The sequence below is a fragment of the Carassius auratus genome, chromosome 16 (genome assembly GCF_003368295.1).
Source record: "Carassius auratus strain Wakin chromosome 16, ASM336829v1, whole genome shotgun sequence".
Classification (NCBI taxonomy): domain Eukaryota; kingdom Metazoa; phylum Chordata; class Actinopteri; order Cypriniformes; family Cyprinidae; genus Carassius; species Carassius auratus.
In genome coordinates, this window is record NC_039258.1 from 3,376,850 (window position 1) to 3,394,871 (window position 18,022).

General features: G+C 38.2%; 1 protein-coding gene across 1 annotated transcript; it reads left to right on the plus strand.

Annotated features, from left to right (window-relative positions):
• The first annotated feature begins 870 nt into the window (after window positions 1-870).
• Window positions 871-15,217, plus strand: LOC113116756 (protein lifeguard 1-like). Its single transcript, XM_026285091.1, has 8 exons — window positions 871-992; window positions 8,193-8,490; window positions 8,563-8,675; window positions 9,545-9,745; window positions 9,832-9,960; window positions 12,204-12,347; window positions 14,841-15,084; window positions 15,183-15,217. The coding sequence occupies exons 2-8, from the start codon at window positions 8,208-8,210 to the stop codon at window positions 15,215-15,217; spliced, it is 1,149 nt and encodes a 382-aa protein (XP_026140876.1). The 5' UTR covers window positions 871-992; window positions 8,193-8,207.
• The last annotated feature ends 2,805 nt before the right edge of the window (window positions 15,218-18,022 follow it).

An 18,022-nucleotide genomic window follows, 5' to 3' on the forward strand; every position in this document is an offset into this window, starting at 1 on the left:
CTTCTAAGCTTTAAAATGATATGTGATTTATTATGATTACTAAAAGATTTTATAGAGAAAAAGACAACAAAAATTGGGAATTATTGTGTTTACAGTGTGCAATATAACGTGTTCATGTTTAGTGTGTAAAAAAACAGTATTTTTCACACAATTCACATTTTTTGGACTTTTTCTTCTTAATTCCTCTGCAAGGGTTTTGATTCTTGTGCTTTTATCAGAGACCGAAGCCAAAGCATGTGTGATTGATCACAGTAAAATGGATGAGAAAAATAACAATAAGCATAAACTGTGGCATGAAATGAACGGGCTGAAAATGTCTCATCTGGACAGTGAAGAAAATACTGAAGCGAACTGCTTTACACCAGTCAACTGTATAGTGTGCAAAATATCATGTAAATGATGACACTGACCCTATTAGGACCCCAGATGATGCCAACTTAAATCAACAGGAAAGTGAAAGAAAGTAGCCTAAAGTGGAAAATAGTGACAACATGCACAACTTATAATATGAGACACATGCATTTTCTGTAAAGCTGATTTGAAACAATGCATACTGTGAAAATACGCTATACAAACCAATTCGAATTGAATAAATATTAAAATAAAATTTTAAAATAAATGATTTAATTAAACCAATCAAAAGCAGTTATCTGAAATAGAAATCTTTTGTAAGATTATAAACGTTTTTGCATCACATTAATGCAGACTTTGTGAGCAGTAGAGGCTTCTTTAAAAACATTAAAAATATTACTGTCCAAAAACTTTTCAGTGGTAGTGTATAAAATCATGAAAACGGTGTGGAATCTGAAGGGGAACTGTGCGTGTGCCAACAGGGGGCGCGCGTCTCGGGGCTGTTCTTACGGGAGGCGCGAGGAGCCCGCGGTGTTACAAACACAGCAGGTTATTTTGTTTTAAATCTACAAAATCCTCAAGTTCATTAAGTTAGTTACGTGCTTACACTTCAGTTGTTACTCTCCAGTCCGCAGCGACAGGTAAGTTCAGAAACTTTCCTTATGACTGAATTGAAAACGAAGGACTGTCATGTTTCGGAACGCTTCACTGATTTGTCTCTTGTTTTGAGACATTGTTACTTTGTTGTTGTTATGAGTTAAACATATATGTTGAATATCGGGAGGTCTCGTGTTACTAGAGATTTTAAAATAGTTTTTAACAACTATCTTTGTTGTTACAAGAGAGATAATGTCAGAGAATGATAAAAATGGCGATACTGAGGCTGGAAAGGGGTAGAAAGTGTATTTTATTTTTTATCGTAATGCTTTAAAATATTTACCCTTCTAGACATTTATTTATTTATTCTCCTGAAGTACATCACTCATCACTTTCAGAGTTCACTGAATGAAAATCTTGCTAAATATAGACAGTTATTAATATTATAAAAAAAAAAAAAATATATATATATATATATATATATATATATATATATATATATATATATATATATATATATATATATATATATATATAATATTTCTTTATCATATTTTATTTTCATATTTTTATGTGTAATTTACAGTTATATTGTATATGTTATATTATCCTCAAGTCAAATTTGGTTTATAAAGCACTTTTAAATAAACAACAGGTGTTTACCAAAGTGCTGTACTCAATATAGAACAATAAACTAATAGAAGACAGACTCTAGCATAAAACTAGCTCTCATACTGTTAAATGCCAAAGAGTAGAGATGAGTTTTGAGACTAGATTTAAAAAAAGAAATGTTTTATGGAGAGGCAAATTATTCCAGAGTTTAAGGGCTGCCACGGTACCTTCTAGTTTATAATTACTGAGTTAATCTGTTTATCCAGTTTAAAGTCACTGTTCATAATAACACCAAGCTTGTTTTTACATTGGGCTTCACATGGTCTTAAAGCACCGAGATCCAGATAAGAAGAATCACGAGCTCCCTTAGATCTAAATACCACAACTTCTGTATTTTCTTTATTGAACTTAAAAAAAATGTAAGGACAACCAGGCTTTAATAATCTCAAAGACAGTCCTTTGCATCTTTCCTTTTCAAAGGCAGATAATGTTGTGTGTCATCTGCATAAAAATAAAACGAGATGTCATATTTCCTACAAATGGACCCTAAGGGAAGCAAATATAAAGAGAACAGCATAGGTCCCAGAACAGAGCTTTGAGGAACTCCACTTGATTGGAATGCCAAAGAGGACGTAAAACCCCAAGGCGGAAAGAAAAGCTTCTGTTAGACAAATAAGACTGAAACTTTAAAACCAACACAATGTTGTTATTGAGAAACCAAGATCTTATGGTCTACCGTATGAAATGCATTAGTAAGATCTTAAAGCAAGACAACAGGATAATCACATGAGTCCGTGACTCATATACGTATGTGTGTATGTATAGTAAAATAAATTTTATATATAAGTCATTGAGCTTCTGGCTCAAGGTCTGCATTTAAAGTCACAGCAAAGTTTCACACTAGCTGCGTTTACAAGGACACTAGTAATCTGATCGTAATAGGACTAGAAGCACAATCAGAATACAAAAAGTCAAATGTAAACACGTCAATCGGATTGAATTGGCCAGATCTGACTAAAATCTTGATCGGATTGTAAGGGGTGGATAATCCCTTTTGTAATCCCAGCGAGAGGAGATGTAAACGTGCATATCAACCCAATCACTTTATTCGGCGTTCATGTAAACACTACGTTCGGATTCGTCAATCAGAATTAATTGAATCCGATGGAAGCAAAAAGTGTCCATGTTACCGCACCTACTGACTCAATCTAACATTTATTTTTAAAGGGGGGGTGAAATGCTCGTTTTCACTCAATATCCTGTTAATCTTGAGTAACTATAGAGTAGTACTGCATCCTTCATAACTCCAAAAAGTATTTAGTTTTATTATATTCATAAGAGAAAGATAGTCTTTACCGATTTTTCCCGGAAAAACACGAGCGTCTGGAGGCGTGACTTGTGGGCGGAGCTAAAGAATCACGAGCGCGAGTAGGCTTTTGCGTTGAGAGCGTTTGAAAGCTGTGACAGCTGTGAAGGCTGAAACTGAACGAGAGCAGCAGCAGCAACGACTCGCTCCGAGCGGGGCTCGAACCCGGGTCTCCGATGGGAGGCGGACGCACAAACAAGGAGGCAGAGATATTTTAAGCAGTTTTACTCACCGCCTGCGGTTCCAACACACAATCGTGACCCTTTTTCGTTGGGACTGCATTATCCTTAAGAAGTAAACGATGTGCAAATCCGTCGTCAAACTGGGCTTTGTTTGTAAAACAAGCATTTTAGAAATGCAGGGAACAAACACTTGCACAACTCCGTTGATGCTCTGTAAAAATAAACTCCATCCACTGGTCCCTTAATGCTGTTTCTCTTTTGGTAATCTGTGCAGGGTTGTCTTGCCCTGGCAACCAAAAACACACTCCTTTTGTGACATTTGGCGACGCTCTCGCTCTGATCAGTGAAGTCTGTTGTGCTCTCAGTGCTCTGCTATACGGGAGCGTGCTCTTCCAGCAGAAGTGCCTCAGGACCCATATAAGGAAATTCTGCTCCATCTAACGTCACACAGAGCCATACTCGAAAAAAACTTTCCCAAACTTGTGACAAACCGGAAGAGGTATTTTTGGAACAGAAATACTCCTTCAAACGTACAACTTAATTTTTTAAACTTTGTCCATGTTTAGCATGGGAATCCAACTCTTTAACAGTGTAAAAAACTCAGTATGCATGAAATAGCATTCCACCCCCCCCTTTAACCTTAACTTATACACAGAGGTATTGTCATGTTAGAATAGAAATAATAAAATGCTATAAGATTAAAAGCACACAATTCCCTAGTGTCACGATTAGGGCTGGGATTAACGATTATTTTTTAAACGATTAATCTAGCGATTATTTTTGCGATGCGTCGATTAATCTTACGATAAATTTTTTCAGACCGATTCGATTTCAATTATCTCCCCATTAATTGACTACTAACAATTTATACATGTTGATTTACATATCTGAATGAAAAAAACATGAATTCCTTAACATTGCAATATATGTTTATTGCTCTTAAAATTACAAAATAAAAGACTGACTAAGACTGCATTACTTTGCACTTGTATAGAGATAGCATTCAATAAAACCTTGAAGCCTTGAAAACACATAGCTTACTGAAACAAGCTAACTGAACACATAGGGCCTAGCTTACTGAAAAAAAGTTCTTCTTTCAGATGAAAATAACAACAACAACTCCCTCTCCCTCTCCATCTCCAATTTGGGTTGATTTCGGAGGGGACTGAGCCGGTCGGCCATGATGGTAGGACATGATATCAGTTGCCAGGGGCAACGCCTTCAGAACTTCGCAGAGGCGGGACTTAACATGTCAGAGCTCTTTAATTTTTGCGCATTTATTATGTTGGCGGAACAGAGAAGGATCTACGAATACGAGAAAGAAATGGAGAAAGTAAAGCAATGCAGAAAGATAAGGCGAAAGAAAGGGGACCTTACAGGAACAATCTCACACCAAGCGCAAAACAGCAGTATTTGGAGAAGCTCTCAGGCATCCAAAATATCGACCCATACAAGCTCCCTGCAGCGGCACAGAGACCTGGACCATTTACCTCCATGCAGATGCACATATGGACATTGTGAATTATATTGTTTATGATGTAAGTCACGTTGCATTCACACTGTTAATGGCTTTAATCTAACCAGGACATTTAACTACCCTAGCAAACCCAGAACTGGTTTGTCCACTTTGCAGCCCCAACACAAAAACCTGGTACAGTATGTGTCATTGGGCTAAACATACACCGCTTTAGCCTACATCAAAACATGTTGGAAACGTTTGTGTACATTGAACATCTCGTTACAATCTAGTGTTTACGAAACAGTCGCAGTTATTTAAGTTACTTTGTCATTTTGGTCAAGAAGTGTCTGCTAAATGCAATGTGTAATTACAACACGCTTAAACGTATGTGAATAAACTTACTTTAGTCAGTACAACGCTGTTTTCACCACCTGGAGGCTAGATGGACCCATCCACAGCAGAAAGCCTCATAATTTTCCAAAGACTTGTGGCTTTTAAACTCCTGATTTGTGTAGTAACTTACACCAAAAACAAGATAATTCACAATGTCCATATGTGTGCATGGAGGTAAATGGTCCAGGTCTCTGTGCCGCTGCTGGGAGCTCGTATGGGTCGATGTTTTGGATGCTTGAGAGCTTCTCCAAATACCGCTGTTTTGTGCTTGGTGTAACCTAAATAAAACTGTATTCCATTGTTCCTATGTGTTCCATATGTATCGCGTGAGGTAACGGAGCAGTTTTTAATGCAGCAGTAACTTCTAGGCATGGTAAAACAGTGCGGAACTTCTAAGGATTATAAACATAGCTGGCAAAATTATTGGTGAGAAACAAGTAACCCTGTCTGATCTTTATATTGTGGCAGTAAAAAGGAAAGCATCTGCTATTGTGACAGACTCTGCCCATCCTCTGCACAGCTCATTTGCTTTACTTCCGTCTGGTAGACGATTTAAAGTACCTTTGGCGAAAAAGGCCAAATATAAGAAGTCTTTTATCCCGACGGCCGTTGACATTTTAAATAGGAAATAGGGGAGGGGGTTATCTTAAATTGTGTGGTTGTCTGTTGTATTGTATTGTTGTTAGCTGTGTATTGATAGTTGTATATTGTTGTTGAGCCTCTTGTCTAAAGACAATTTTCTACCCCTGTGGGGATAGACAATAAAGCTTTTTTGAATTTTGAATTTGAATTTGAATTGCAAAAACTACTACCGAGTTAACAACAAATGTAAACAATCCTGTTTCGTCGCCAGTGTCCTGCCATCATGGCAGAGACTATGATATCGAGGGGAGGGGCTCTGTGCTATGACGACAATTCCTCACTCTCAATAGAGGGCACTCCACTCAGGAGCATTCCACCCATCAACCACCAGATGTCACCATATCATCCCTTGGACACTGGCACCTCTCATACTGTTGCACCACACCCAAACTACATCTCCTATGAGTCACCGCATCAACTATCACCTTGCCACACCTGCACCTCATTCATCAGCTAATCTCCTTGCCACACTTGCACCTCATTTACACACACATATAAGCAGCACACTCACTCCAACACATTGCAAAATCTTGTTTAGCCTGTCTGACATTTCCGAGCGTTTTCCTTGTGTTTGTTCCTGCCGTACCTGACCTTTGGATTGTTTTACAGAGTCTGATTCTCTGCTGCCTGCCCAGACGTTCTGCTCGTTTCTGTTATTGATCCTGGTTATCCCTGACATACCTGACGTCGTTACTGATTATTGCCTGTCTGACCATTCTTAGTAGAAGTTCTGCATACGGATCTGAACATCTCTGGCACATCATTACACCTAGAATATCATTTTGTGCTCAAACAATAACATTTTATTCATGGAAATTACTGTTTATTAGAAGGGGGTCTCCCAATCCTTTTGGCAATATAGTGTGTGTGTGTGTGTGTGTGTGTGTATATATATATATATATATATATATATATATATATATATATATATATATATAATTTTATTTTTTCAGGGACAGTGCTCATTGATTAACAGTAAAATAACTGTAAATGAGCCAGAGTTAGCTCAACAGGCTAATTTTCATCTGTTGTCCCTGGCCAGTTATTATAAAGGCAACCTAAAAATCAGCATAAAAAACATAAAATGACTTTTTACAGTCCACAAGTAATAACAACATAGAAAAGTAATAATAAAACGGATACAACACACCCCAATAAGTAACAAGCAACGTCAGCACACAATATAGGCTAAAACATAGTGAGAAATTTCAAAGTCTGACACAAGACAATCTGCTATCAAGCAACAATTCTCAGTAGACAGTCAATAGTCTAATGTACACATATCTGATTATCAATTAGCCAGTTCTTAAGCTGACCAGTAAAAGAATGATAAGTGTCTGTTTCTCTTATCATCCTTGGCAATAAATTCAACTGTTTGGTTGCTGTTACAGAGAACGCTGACTGACTAAAGGCACTTTTTCGAGTGGGAATGATACATATATGAAAAGGTATAAAAATGAATAAAACATGAAGTTAATTTTTTTTATTTTTTTTAAGTGAATGTATTTTTAATGTAAAAAAAAATAGAACTGATATTTCAAGATTTTCATACAGTGTGGATGGTATATAATATATATTATATAACATGCTGATATATGATTTTATATTATTTGAATAATTAAGGAATAATTAAAGAATTAGGAATACTCTTTTTTTCTTCCTCTGGGAGAACTAAAAAAAAAAAATTTAAAATGTAAACAAATCCCTTTCATATTATATATATCGTTATCTGTATAATATGTATGTATGTGTATGTATCAAGTCAAGTCTGTTTTATTGTCAATTCTTCCACATGTACAGGTGCATCTCAATAAATTAGAATGTTGTGGAAAAGTTCATTTGTTTCAGTAATTCAACTCAACTTGTGTATTGAATAAATTCAATTGAAGGCTCAGGAAACCTTTGTAGGTGTTTTGAGTTGATAAGCTGATTGGCATGTCACCATATTCTAATTTGTTGAGATCGTGAATTGGTATTTTTTTTGTTAAATGTGAGTCAAAATTATCTCCAATAAAAGAACCAAAGACTTAAACTACTTCAGTCTGTGTTCACTGGATTTATTTAATACACGTTGTGGCGAGTGGGGCGGGGCCGAGAGGCGTGGGAACGAGGAGTGAGGCCAGGTGTAGTGATTGGAGATGAGCTACACCTGCGCCCCACCGCCAGTATCGAGTCCCACGTAGGAGATGGAAGGATATAAAACTGGATCGACTATAGTGAAGGACGAGAGAGGACCAGGCCTGGGACGTTATTTTATGTGTTTGCTTTTTATTTGTGCGCGTCAGTCGCCGTGAGGGGCTGACCCGCTGTTTTGTTTATTTTTGAATTATTAAAGTATTTTGATTGTGCGCCGGTTCCCGCCTCCTCCTTCCCGATGATTAGGGAGTTTGTATCGTTACACACGAGTTTCACAATTTGAGTTGAATTACTGAAATAAATGAACTTTTCCACGACATTCTAATTCATTGAGATGCACCTGTACAGCACAGACGTACAGAGAACTGAAATTGCATTACTCACAGACCTTTATATATTTATATATAACATACTTTATGAAAGCATATATTGTATTTTATTAATTTTTTTCCAGAGCTGAGATCCAGTCATGGCACAAAGTCAAAGTGGGTACACTGCTTTTGGAAACCCTCCTCTTGTCTCCGGCGTGGATCAGCCTCCATCGTATGATGCGGGTATTCCTCACGGAGCTCTGGATGCTGGCGTTCCCGTCGTTGTACCCGTCGGACTACCATACCCTCCACCCACTGCTTTTGGGAATCCCATGTCCGGACAGGGAGGCTCTGGATATCCACCGCAACCATATCCTCAAGCAGCACCGCATATGACAGATTCGTACAGCAGCGGACCGTACGGACAACCACTTCCATATGGTGAGACATTCAACTTCACACACAACTCGCTCTTTGGTCATAAACTCTAAACTAAGTTTTGTTTTGTGACAGAAGTGGCGATGGTTGAGCCGGGACAGAGCGATCCTCCTCCAGACTATGAGAACGAGGAGTTCGAAGGCCCCGGACTCGACGATAAAGCCGTCAGAAGAATGTTCATCCGGAAGGTAAACACTGACATAGAACAGACCTTCATTACAGGACCAGTGAAAGATTCAAGAGTCAAGTTCAGAAAGCGTCATGTTCAGATGCATATTTTCAATTAGTTTAATTTAGATTTTTCAATTCAATTCAAACGGTTTCAGTCATTTTGGTGTTTTTTTATACTAGTTTTTATTAGTTTACTAATTCTATTAGTTTTTAATTCAAATATATCTGTATAGTTTTTTATTAGCTTTAAGTTCAGTTTTAGTTATTTTAAAAGCATCTTGTTAAACAGGGAAAATAAGAAATGTTTAAATTAGATTTTTAGTTACATTTTAAGCAATTCTGTTGACATTTTATATCTTTAGATTTTTATTAAACTTTTTATTTAAATGTTTTAATTTCGTTTTTATTTTTATTTGTAATTTTAGTTAAACATTTAGTAATTTGGTAGTTTTTGTCTTTTGTTTATTACTTTTTGTTTTTAAATGTCTATTTTTATTTAATTTTTCTTTTAGTTAGTTTAGAAGTTCTATAGTTATCACATTTTACTATTATACCTTTTATTATATTTTTAAACTAATCTATATTTTTAGTTTTTTACTTTTCATTTTCTGTAAAGTTTTAGTATTTTCTTAGGTTATCCTAGTATTTTCTTAATTTGTATTTCAGAAATATGAATTTTAGTTGTTTTAGGACATCAAGTTAAACTAAAGGAGAATACACACATGTTTGAAGTAGTTTAAATTTTAATTTAAGTAACTTTGTTGTATGTTTTTGTTATTATTAGTGTTTTTAATGTCTGTATAGTTTTTATAAATTTTTATTTCCGTTTGAGATATTTTAGTGCATCAAGTCTAATTTTTATTTTTATTTTTTATGTGCTTTGCAGGTTTTTTCTGTCTTGAGTCTTCAGTTGGCCATCACCGTTGGCTTCGTGGCCTTGTTCACTTTTGAGCGTAATGTCAAGCTGTTTGTGAATCGAAATGTTTGGACGTACTGGGTGGGCTACGTAATATTCCTGGTGCCCTACCTAGTGATCCTGTGCTGCGGAGAGTTTCGCAGGAAGCATCCGTGGAACCTCATTTGTCTGGTGAATCTCTAATGAGGCTTTTTCAAATGTAAAACAGACTTAATTCTCCTTTCATGCATCATAATGAACGGTTTCTTGCATCTCAGAGTATCCTGACTCTGGCGATGTCCTACATGGTGGGTGTGGTCTCCAGCTTCTACGACACTGATATCGTGATGATGGCCATCGGCATCACTGTGCTGGTCTGCTTCACGGTCATCATCTTCTCTCTGCAGGTCAGTGCTCCTCTTTTCTGTTTTCATTTGGAAACCGAGAACTGCATGTGAGCAACAAACATAAAAAAAAAAAGTTTCCATGTTTTTTATTTCAATGTTGCAAAGTTTGTCTGAACTTCTGCCCAGTGTTATTTTAGTATCATTAATATACTAATATAGTTTTTCTTATTATTTTGAGTATTATTCGTTAACGCTTTAGTAATTTAGGTTTTTGTATAAGTGGCTCCTTTACAGTTCCCTCTCAGTTGGTAACTATGAGTAATGTCATGACCGATGAATTGGAATCTCGCTTCGAGAGACCAATCTACTTCGAGTGTAAACTAAATGAACCATTGGACAGTGGGATTTTTGCATCCAGCATACCAGTTTTTCGCTTCGGAGCCGAGCTGCGGCTAAGTCGGTGGTCCAGCTGGTCCAGCTTGTACGGTGTCTGGGTGCCTGGCTACCCAAACCGTCCCGCTGGCTCCTGCAGTCCATCAGAATCGGCTGTGCGATTCAGTTCACCCCACGTCCCCAGAGTCTTACTGACAAAGGATACAATAGAGCAGATCCCTCCAGCCGATTTGAAGGGCCCCTTCTTTATTGTACCCAAAAAAGGTGGTGGGTTACGAACAAGTTTAGACTTGCGCGTCTTGAACCAGGCCCTTACCCGGTTACTGTTAAAGATGTTGACGCAGAAATGCATCTTTGGGTGCATCTGTCCCTGGTACTGGTTTGCAGTGATCTACCTGAATGATGCGTATTTTCATGTATCGATTCTTTCGTACCACAAACCATTGCTGCATTTTGTGTTCGAAGGACGACCATATCAGTACAAGGTTCTGCCCTTCGGGCTGTCCCTGTCACCTCGTGTCTTCACGAAAGTTGCGGAGGTAGCCTTTGTTCCCCTGAGAGAGCAGGACGTTCACATTCTCATCTCAACTGCTTCCGAAACCTCCCTTTGGGAAGGATGGAGTTTCAGCAACGATCCTGTTCCAAGTGGCTCATTTAGTTTACACTCAAAGTAGATTGGGCTCTCGAAGTGAGATCCCAATTCGTCGGTTACAATGTGACGTCTCTGTCCCCTCCTTCAGGGAAAGAGGGTTACATGCGTAACCGATACGTTTTGAACAATGCCTTATTTGTATCTATCTGTATGACCAAAAATGACAGAGTATTTTAAGTCGTTCCCGACTGTTATAGCGAAAAAACCTGCGTCAACGTGAGACTCTTATCGGGCGATAAAAAAAAATATCGCCATTATTCTCAAAGTTGGGTTGGGAAGTGGGTCTATACTAGGCGAGCTATGATGACTTTCACCTTGATATTTTAGCGCGGATGTATACCTAGCTGAATCCGTAGGGGGCGGGAACGAGTCTTTAAACCTGTGTGTATGCCTACTGTGAAAATACCACATTAAACGTGACGTGCTAACATGGATGCAGCTGAAGCCGTCGGGTTTGCTTCAGGGACTTTTTTTATTTGTTTTATTTTTTAAGAAGCCTCCCAATGGAAACCTCGACAAGACGCATGCATGTTTCACACATAATCCGTCTGCAGTGCGTCTGCAGTCCATGTGCGTTTCGTATGTGGTGCAGAAGCAGCACGGACACACGATCGTGAACGATCGCTGCACTGCTCCTGGAACGCACTGATGGACAGCAACCACATAAACGCTTGAATCCGTTAACATGGGGTCATAAAAAAAATATGCAACGCATACGCACTGCAGACGGAGTATGTGTGAAACAGGCTTAAGGTTGTTTGCACCTTGTGCAATGTGAAATTCAGTTTGTGTTCAGCATAATTATAGCTATGGGAAAGAAGCTATAAGTAAGTCTGTTTGTACATGATTTAATGCACCTGTAGCATCTACCAGATGGCAGCAGGTTAAACCGGTGGGAACCAGGGTGTGAGTGGCCTTTTTCAATGCTCTGAGCTCTGTTGAGGCAGCGGGAGTTGTAAAGGTCCTTCAGAGAGGGAAGAGAACAGCCAATGATCCTCTGCGCGGTGTTGATGATCCGCTGTTTTCCTTTTCTCTCCGCCTCTGTACAGCTGCCATCCCAGACTGTGATACAGTATGTCAGCAGGCTCTCCACTGCAGAGTGATAGAAGGTCTCCAGCAGCTTCATATATATAAATACGAAATACTCCTGAATTATTTCCGTTTAAGTATTTATGGAGCTATTAAAGAATCCGAAGCAGAAGAGTTATTTTTACTGAATAGTTGCTGATTTTAATAACTGTCTCCTGTCCAATTGCAGACAAAATATGACTTCACTACCTGTTATGGTGTGCTGTTCGTCTGCTCTATCGTCATGCTGTTCTTTGGGATCCTTTGCATGTTCCTGTACAACAGGATTCTGGACCTCATCTACTCGGCGATGGGCGCACTGATGTTCACCTGTGTAAGTCATCTGACTCCCAAACTGAATAATTAAATAAATAAACAAATTATTCAAATAAATAAATAATTGAAACAATTGAATAATAATTAACAAAACAGAACTAAAAATGTAATGCTGAGCACTGACAATGGAGTTGGAGATCCAAATGCAGCTTTATTAAAAGAGCATATTACTAAATGCAAAAGAGTTAAAAAAAAAACAGGCAAGACTTAGGGCATGCAGCAAACAATAAAAGAAACAAGTCCAATTAATGGTCTCCTTGGTCGGGACAGGACATTGAGTGGATTCAGAGATGGTATCTGTGAAAATGACAGGAAGAACTGGGAGTTCATGAATGGTTTCACCGGCTGTGACCGGCATGATTGAGGATTTACAGATGGCCTTCTTGGCCATGAGTGGACAGTCAAAGGGTTCAGAATGGACCTTCTTAGTCATTATGGTACAAACAGAGGGCTCAGGATTGGCCTTATTGGCCCTGGCAGGACAAACAGAGAGTTCAGAATAAGCCCCCTTGGCTAGGACAAAGCACTGAGTGAAATCAGAGACATTCTTTGCGACCATAAAAGGCAGGGCTGAGAGTTCATGATTGGCTTCTATGGCCGACATGACAGGGGTATGACAGGGGGTTCACTGACGGTCTCTGTGACCTCGTCAGGACAAAGAGTTCATATATTGCCTCCTTAGGGAAAGCTGGAGTGGACTCTTCGACTGGACTGGGCTCATGGACTGAAGCCATCTTTGTACTCTGCTCAGGAGCTGAAGTCTTCACTAGACTACTGTCAGGGACTTGAACGAATGTTAAGCTTTGTTCTGAGGCTGAGGCAAACACACGAATGAGATCAGTAGTGGAAACAGACATTGGCTGTGGTCAGGGGCTAGAATCATCTTTGGGCTCAACTCAGGAACAGAATCCCTCTCTGGACCAAACTCACCTGGGCTCAACTTGGGAACAGAAGCCCTCTCTGGGCTCAACTTGGGAACAGAAGCCCTCTCCGGGCTCAACTTGGGAACAGAAGCCCTCTCTGGGCAAAAACTTGCCTGGGCTCAACCTGGGAACAGAAACCCTCTCTGGGCTCAACTTGGGAACAGAAGCCCTCTCTGGGCAAAAACTTGCCTGGGCTCAACTTTGGAACAGAAGCCCTCTCTGGGCTCAACTTGGGAACATAAGCCCTCTCTGGGCTCAACTTGGGAACAGAAGCCCTCTCTGGGCTCAACTTGGGAACATAAGCCCTCTCTGGGCTCAATTTGGGAACAGAAGCACTCTCTGAGCCAAACTAGGGAACAGAAGCCCTCTCTGGGCTCAACTTGGGAACAGAAGCCCTCTCTGGGCAAAAACTTGCCTCGGCTCAACTTGGGAACAGAAACCCTCTCTGGGCCAAACTCACCTGGGCTCAACTTGGGAACAGAAGCCCTCTCTGGGCCAAACTTACCTGGGCTCAACTTGGGAACAGAAGCCCTCTCTGGGCCAAACTCACCTGAGCTCAACTTGGGAACAGAAGCCCTCTCTGGGCTCAACTTGGAAACAGAAGCCCTCTCTGGGCTCACATTGGGAACAGAAGCCCTCTCTGGGCTCAACTTGGAAACAGAAACCCTCTCTGGGCTCAACTTGGGAACAGAAGCCCTCTCTGGGCTCAACTTGGGAACAGAAGCCCTCTCTGGGCTCAACTTGGGAACAGAAGCCCTCTCTGGGCAAAAACTTGCCTGGGCTCAACTTGGGAACAGAAGCCCTCTCTGGGCAAAAACTTGCCTGGGCTCAACTTGGGAACAGAAGCCCTCTCTGGGCTCAACTTGGGAACAGAAGCCCTCTCTGGGCCAAACTCACCTGGGCTCAACTTGGGAAAAGAAGCCCTCTCTGGGCTAAACTCAGGAACAGAAGCCCTCTCTGGGCTAAACTCGGGAACAGAAGCCCTCTCTTGGCCAAACTTGGGAAAAGAAGCCCTCTCTGGGCTCAACTTGGGAAAAGAAGCCCTCTCTGGGCTCAACTTGGGAACAGAAGCTCTATCTGGGCTAAACTCGGGAATAGAAGCCCTCACTGGGCTAAACTCGGGGACTAGAGTGGACGCCACCACCTCGGGAGATTCTGCAGTGGAGCCTGCAACCTCTGGGGAAACTACGGTGGTGTGTTTTTTTTTTTTGGAAAAGAAATGGGGATGGGTATTCAAATGTAATTTTTTGTAAGGTTAGATGTTCTTGAAATGTTGTTTTTTTCTCTCTCTTTCTTTTTAAAAAAAGCAATGAAGATAATTTTTTTTAAACTGTCAAAATAAAAACACAAAACATTTACTCAGTTATAGTGTAAAATAAGTTTATTATTAAACTTAATAAAACTAAAACTCTTACTAAATACAGTACAAAATAACATGGTTTTAAATGATTGAAAGGATGACTTAAATTCTTTGGGGTTCTTCAAGCCCTAATTCTGCTGTTAAAAAATGCTTAATTTCCCCTCATATACAACAGAATAAATGAAATCATGTCATGTTTGTGTTGCAGTTCTTGGCCGTGGACACGCAGATGCTTCTCGGGAACAAGACTCTTTCCCTAAATCCCGAGGAATATGTCTACGCTGCACTCACCCTATATATGGATATCATTCAAATATTCTTATACCTTCTGCGGCTCTTCGGAAGAAGAAATGTGCACCGCTGGAGAAAGAAATGTATGCGACTGGTTACAGATTTTTATGCATTCTGTTTTTCTTTTAAGAAGGGAATAAAGACATTTTATCAACAAATTTGTGTTGGGCTTTTTTTTTCTTCTCACATTCATGTTCAAAGGTTCCATTAAAGACATCGTAGTAGCTTCTGTTTCCGATTCTGATTCATTTGCTTTAAGTGAAGAAAGAAGTCAAATTTGTGACTGATCAGTGAATCAGAGTAAAATGACTGAGGAAAATTTAAGCATAACCTGTGGCGTGAAATGAACGAGCTGAAAATTGATTCAGGTTAGAAAGATTTTTATTAATGAAAGTGCATGACCACAATTTTTTTTTATTAAATACAAATGTAATATTTTATGTGTATAGCTCATTTTATAGCTTCATCAAGTTTAATATTGTGTGTAATATATAATTGATATGTGGAATATTTTACTTTTATTTTTTATTTTTTTTTATGTTTAATAAATGTATTCAATTATTTGATTTTTAAGTTTGTAAAAATAAATTTAAATACAAAAAATATATTTACATTTTTACACTTAATATGCAGTATTCTTATAAAAGAATTATACTTATTTATATTTTTAAAATTACATTTAAAGTTCACATTTTTAGTGTTTTTTGAAGCTTTTATTGTGTTTACTGTGTGCAATATAACACGTGTTCATGTTTCGCGTGTAAAAAAAAAACAGTATTTTTCACACGATTCACACGTGTGAAATCTTCTTTTTCACACGATTTCATCTGTATACCGCTGTTTTCACGGTCATAAAAACGGGCTGATGACTTCCTTGTTCTATAAAGTCCCTCCTTCAGAAATATGTAACGAGTTCTGATTGGGCCAGCGGTTCCTGTGTTATGTTCTGACCTCCTGCAAACGCGATTGGGCTAGTTTTGAGAAGCAAGTGGGCAGGATTTGTTTTGAAAACCTGGCAATCCTGATCTGAATGCATGTGCTGGAGATGTACTTCTAATCACAGAACGCCTTTACTGACGAGATGCGCATGAAAATCGCATTCGATTTTTTGCACAGCACTACCATCTAGTTAACAAAGCTAAACAGCGTTGCCCTTTGTGTAATAAGTTACAGAAACTGTTAAACGCACCAACTTAAATAATAAAATACACTTACCAGTTGTGGTCCAAAAACAACGCCTTCTCCAGACAAAGAGGGAACTGCTCCATCTTTCAAGAATAATCTTTGTGCGAATCCGGCATTAAAATGATTGAGATTGAGGAAGCTGTCCTCAGCAAAATGTGCTGGACATAGTTTTACACATGGATTATAATTTTTCGGGAACCGAGTTAAACATAAATTGTAACCATTGATCTCTAAGTACAGCGTCCCTGGGAAGCCCAAACAAAGATGATTGGACTCCGAGATTAAAATAACAGCGTTTCAATGGCGACAAACACAAACGCAGCTCTTCCTTCTCTGTCGGAGCACAACAAGGCCACGCCCCCTTTTTTGTGTATTCATGTGGGCGGAGGTTAGTCAAAAAACTGTTTTATTGACGTCATTACTGCAGGAACTAGAGGGCTGTAGTCCAAACGGGTCGTTCGTTGTAGGCAAATTCTGTTAAATAAAATATCTCGCTTGGCATTTAACTTTGAGCTTTAGAATTTTACAGATATTATTTATACTCTAACAACAACATTACACACTAACTGAAGTTTGAAACATGGTATCACGAAGAACGGGACCTTGTATGTGTACAGTAAATATAAAGGTTGTGAGGTGAGAGCAGAAATAGTCCAGATGCTGTAAATATAATGCATAATATTAAATGTGTGGCTTCTTATGTAAATGCACGTATTTTTAATCTCTCCTGCACCCAGTCTTGGGAAATATATGTTAGAATTTTAGTTCTGTAACAAGGGAGCTGATGAGACGAGATGTGCAGATCTATCTGCAAGCTTTTATTAGACAGAGATGTGGTCATAACAGCCAAAACACGAGTAACAGGGCAAGGCAATGATGCATTGATCAAAAAACGTGACACTAAGGAAACGTTTCTTATATTTGAGTTTCATGAGGTTTATTGTTTTTCACAATCCACTCCAACTTAAAAAAACGTAACTTTTATTTTATTTTTATCCATGCATGTGCACAGATCACATTTGTCTACAACTTATTTCAAGCATCTCTTCAGCACAATTTAAACCCTAATTATGCACACAATTTAAACTGGAAAATGATCTGAATTTGAACTTTTCTTCTGTGTCCTGGCGGTTAATCTGGCAACAAAATTACAAAAACTTAAATAACTTAAATTATTGCATGAACCATTAATTCAGTGTTGCATGCTGGCAATTGTAAAATAAAAGTTATATTGTAATAATAAAAATAAAACCCTATATGAAAAATGTAGGGGTTTTATAAACAAATAAATTAATAAATAAAACCAAAAAATTAAATTTAATGATTAAATTAACAAAACTGTAACTAAAATAAAGAATGAAAATATAAATATAAATAAATGTTTAAATATTTAAAAGAATCTACCAAATATTTTTAAAAAATCTGCCATTTATTTAGCATTGCAAGCCAGCAACAGGAAAATTAGACCGTATTGTTGTGTTGACTTTAAAGATGAAGTGTGTGATTTTATGGATCTTAAAATGCTTTTTTTCTCTCAGTTAAAACAAATAAATAAAATATAGGTTTTTTAATTATTTATAATATGATAGTTGTAAGTCTTAAAAAAAAATAATAATGATAATACACACACACACACACACACATATATACATATATATATATTCAAGCTATTTAGGTTTTAAGTCTATAAACTTTAAATCTTTATAGACTTAACAGATATTTGTTGACTCCTTTCATTACAACTGTAAAAATAATACAGAAAAAATGTAAATTGGTAAAAATTGCTCGGACATGTCCATGTATTTATGAATTCAGTAATACCAACAACTTGTGCATAAACACTCTAATGAATGTATAATAAATAATAAAGTATATAAATATTAACATCATTTTTGTAGATATATTGCTAAGGCA